A 4,333-nucleotide genomic window follows, 5' to 3' on the forward strand; every position below is an offset into this window, starting at 1 on the left:
ATTTATGATATGGTAATTTATGATATAATTATGATATGATAATTTATATCGCCAAATTATCTTCCACAGGTGTTGTGGCCATATCCATTCCCACCAGCCACATTCTGACCTCAGCTTTAACCAGGAACCTAGGACAATTGTTAATGGAGCCAGCAAACTGGATGTCTGCTCTACACCAGGTCCTGTGCTGAGTGGGTATAAGGTGAAGAGTAAAATACCCCAGTACCTGCTTTCAGTAGAGAGAGAGACAGGCTTACTGGCCAGTCAAGTCAACATGTGCCAAAGCACACAGCACAGGACAGGAAGTACTCTGAGGACATGGACAAGCGGGTGTTTTGTTCAGCAAGGGCTTCAGAATGGGTAACAATCAAGCTAGGCTTGAGAGACAAACAAGTTTCCAAGGGGCAGAGAGGTGTTTCAGACAGAGGAGACCATGAGCAATAGTTTAGATGTTGTTCCTAGAGCAGCACAGATCGAGCATGAAGTGCTAAAGGCTGGAGAGGCAAGAAAATCCCAGGGGGATTTTCTTTGCCTCCCAGGAGGCAAAGTCTACTTCATCCCATAAGAATTGAGAGGTCAGATGGCCTTCCAGCCACACCCTGCCCTTCCTCCTCCCTAGGCTCCAACTTGCCAGTCTGATAATGTGTGTCTTCTTCCCCTCAGTGAATCATTAATGCCTTACCTGCGGACTTCACAATAGCCCTCAGGTGGGCCGGTTATGATGCAGCAAATGCAATCACCATCCCTTGGGTTTCCATTACACTGTCAAAGAAACAGACTACAGGCATTAACACCTCCCATCTAAGCCTGTTGCCGGAGTATGGTCAGAGAAAGGGAAAATGGCTATCCAAAGGGTGGAACACAGAAGACTGGACATCCAGGAGCTGAAGAAAGGGACACTGAAGACGGCGACTCAAACAGGAATGGAAAATCAGTCAAAATCCCTAGTGACAACTGCTCCTGCTTTCATCAAGCTTCCCTGTGTTGCCAAGAGGACCTGTGTTCTGCGCTACCATTGGGGTGAGTGCGGCCTATGCTTCCATAGAAATGCTTGTACAGGCGGTCCCAGCCTGTCTAATGGAAAGCTACACTCCTGGGTTTTCCCACTCTGAGAGGGACGGCTAGAAGGACCCTCTTCAGAGTTCTAACCCACCTACCTCTCTGCCTTTCAGGATATGGACCAAATTCAACAAATCAGACCCCCGCATTGCCCTAGGAAAATACTCCCCCTTGGAAAAAGAGATCTTGGTAAGTGGGCCTGGGGTTTACACTTAGGCCTCTCTGATGCCTACCAGTGAGCGGGGGACAGGGGGCCTCGATTCCAAGCCCACTGATAGTAAGAAAGTCTCCCAACAGAGGACTCAAGTTGTCTGGGTCTGCTGGTGGATTCCACTCTTGGACAGAAAAATTCAGTACTCTCTTATTTAAAAGTCCCAATTAGAACTATAACCCTAAGTAATTACAGATGGTGGACATGGCCTCTTTTGAGCTCTGATCTTATACTCATTACGTTCACAGAGATTGTCTTATTGAGGCTTCAAATGGCTCTGTAAGTCAATACATTCTTGCAAATTCATAGTACATAAGAGGAGAGTCATGATTTGAACCCAGGCTGATCTGACCCAAAATGTCCACCCTATTTCACATTGTTCACAGCAATGAAAGGAGAATGAGCCCCCAGCTAATTCTTTCTGGGAGGTCTACCCGCCTCTGTGCGTGGATATTTTAACAATCCCCTCCCACTGTCAGCGTCTAGGTGGTGTTCATACTATAGCCACGAGAAGGTTTTTGGCTTCCAAACAAGAGGAAGAACGGAAAATGGTGCAGGAACTGCGGATGCTGTCTCCAGACTACAAACAGGCCATGGAATATAAGAAACAGTGCTCCCCTCCTTGTGCTGTGTATGAACCCGTGAAGAAACTGTGGACAGCACGAGTGACTGTGCCTGCCGAGGAGTTCACAATGCCCCAGAGGGAGAAGATCAACGTCAGCAGGCACGTAGAGAGGATGCAGCTGGCCCGAACCCTGGGAAATGCCCTGGTCTCCTACGCTGAAAGACTCAGAAGCGCCATGTCTCTGGGTCTGCCAGCAAAGGGCAAGGCGAAGAAAGATGGGGACAGTCTTGACAGTGATTATTGTGATACTATCAAGCAGGAGGAGGAAAAGGAGGAAGAGGGCAAAGTCCCAAGAAGACAAGAAATAAAAATGAATGTCATTTTTAAGTCAGAAGAAGCAAACAAATGTTTACCATGCCAAGCAAAGGATTGCAAACCTTTCCTTCCCATAAAGACACCGGAACGGTCCATTGCAGGCCTAACAAACCGAAATCTCCTTCCCCTAGCTGAGTTCCCTGGAGACCTCATGCTCATGAACCAGAATTTTATATCTCGGGGAATCCACACCAGTGATATACTCGGTACCTACCACCTGCAAGAAGGGAATCCCTGCAAGGAGTGCATGGGCAAAGCTGCTCCTCCTAATTATTAAACTTGAATTTATTCCCCAAGGCACCCAAGGGTCCTTATTTCTTTCGCACACTGTGCCCCAGGCTCCTTCCCTAGTTTGGCTTCCCCTGACCTATCTCTTAGTGTCCTCAAAGTAAGACCCAGTTGCTGAGGCTTCTTGGTTTCTGGCAACTGACAGTTTTCTTTTTTTTTTTAGTTTTTTTTTTGGTTTTTCTCCGGTACCAGGAACCGAACTCACGACCTTGCGCTTGCCAGGCAAGCGCTTTTGCTGCTGAGCTAAATCCCCAGCCCCCAACTGACAGTTTTCTGATCCCAACCTCACTAAAAGTCCTCCTGATTTCAGCTAGTCCAACTGGGAGCAGTCCTCTGCCTCTTCTTTTTTCTCTGGGGCCTGTATCAGTTACCTATTTCTGTGAAAAAAGAAAAAAATCCCTAATTTTAGTGGTTCAATACAATAATTAAGGTTCTAAATCTGTGGGTCTGCAATTCAGGCGCGGCTGAGCTAGGTGGTGCCCCTGGCCGTAGGAAGTGCTATGGTTTAGATCAAGAATGTCCCCAAAGGCCTTGTATCCTCATAGGTGGGGACGTTGGAAGGTGACTGAAGAGTAGGCAGGGTGATATAGCTGACTTGCTGTTAGAGGGCAGGGAATGCTTAGAAGAACCAGGTCCCTGCCGGGGGGACCTGGACAGGTATACTCTCTCTCTTTGGCTCCTCCCTTCTCTCTCTGCTTCCAGGCAAGCATGATGTTAGTGGCTTTCTTCCTCTATGCCACTTCACCATGCCATCCATTTCTGTCTTGAGCCTGCCGAACACAGACTGAAATTCCTGGAACTATAACCATGAGGCAAAACAAACCTCTTCTCCTTTAAGTTTTGGGTGTTGAGTATTTTGTCCCAGCAATGAGAAAATGACTGAGACAGACTTTGGTACCAGAGATGAAATCATTCCTGTGACTCTACCTGTGGTTTAGAAGCCTTGGGATCCAGTTTGCAGGAGGAGTCTGGAAAGGTTTGAAAATACAGACTAGCAAAGCCCTGAAATGCTACAGACTGAGCTTGATGGGAGATTCAGGTGAGAGCTCCGAAGATCAGATGATTGCGACAAACAATGCAAGTGGCTCAGGAAATTTTGTTGGACTCAAGACCATGTGTTTTGCCAGAGGGTAGAAAGTTTGTCTCCATTCTGCTCATGTCCTGAGACTTTGTGGGAGTCTGAGATTGAGGGTGGCAGACTAATCTAACAGGAAGGTTCAAGGCAGTCAACCTTGCAGGGTGTAGCATTAGTACTACTTGTGGATAGTGAGATTTACACTGAAACACAGGAGCAAAAGCCCAATTTAAAAAGTTTTCAGTTTTGCCAGAAAGAAACCACCCATAAAGTGGAGCAGAGGAGAGCTTGGTTGCTGAAAAGATCAGCATCAAAAAGAAGTCAAGCACTTTGCCTCAGGACAATAGCAAGGGTGCCACAGGAAGAGAAGTGGGCACGTATTTACAGGCTACTTACAACAGTGAGGAAAATTCTAAAACAAGACCCACGCTCGGTCGTCTCAGCTCCCTGAGGTTGGTCTTGCTGCCCACAGCCTTGCTGACGCGGCCCCACTGGGGTCTCTAGCCCTCCTTCTGAAATGAGGAGACAACTCCAAACCGCTTCTTTTGTTTCTGAGTCAGACTCTCCTTCACAGAGGACTCAGACCAGAACCTGACATACAGGGATCTTTTCCTGGAACAGGATTTCCTTAACCTCAGAGTCTCGGACCACCCAACCCATCACCAGGTGTCCCTCAGCCCCCAAGACGCTCCGCTTCCCATTTCTCGTGCAGGGCAGAGGCTGCCCACACCGTGCAGAATTAACCGTGCACGTTCCTAAC

General features: G+C 47.7%; 1 protein-coding gene across 1 annotated transcript; it reads left to right on the forward strand.

Annotated features, from left to right (window-relative positions):
- The first annotated feature begins 707 nt into the window (after positions 1-707).
- On the forward strand, positions 708-2,510 carry LOC102017184 (chromosome unknown open reading frame, human C10orf120). The gene is made up of 3 exons (XM_005415128.2): positions 708-1,020; positions 1,173-1,248; positions 1,750-2,510. The coding sequence occupies exons 1-3, from the start codon at positions 821-823 to the stop codon at positions 2,485-2,487; spliced, it is 1,014 nt and encodes a 337-aa protein (XP_005415185.1). The 5' UTR covers positions 708-820; the 3' UTR covers positions 2,488-2,510.
- Positions 2,511-4,333: the final 1,823 nt, after the last annotated feature.

Source organism: Chinchilla lanigera, unplaced genomic scaffold, assembly GCF_000276665.1.
Source record: "Chinchilla lanigera isolate Chin_1 unplaced genomic scaffold, ChiLan1.0 scaffold00440, whole genome shotgun sequence".
Taxonomy (NCBI): Eukaryota; Metazoa; Chordata; class Mammalia; order Rodentia; family Chinchillidae; genus Chinchilla; species Chinchilla lanigera.

Coding starts and splice junctions, on each gene's coding strand:
- LOC102017184 (XM_005415128.2), top strand. CDS start 821: ATGGTCAGAGAAAGGGAAAATGGCTATCCAAAGGGTGGAACACAGAAG. Junction 1,021..1,172: donor TGTTCTGCGCTACCATTGGG/GTGAGTGCGGCC, acceptor TCTGCCTTTCAG/GATATGGACCAAATTCAACA. Junction 1,249..1,749: donor CCTTGGAAAAAGAGATCTTG/GTAAGTGGGCCT, acceptor TCCCACTGTCAG/CGTCTAGGTGGTGTTCATAC.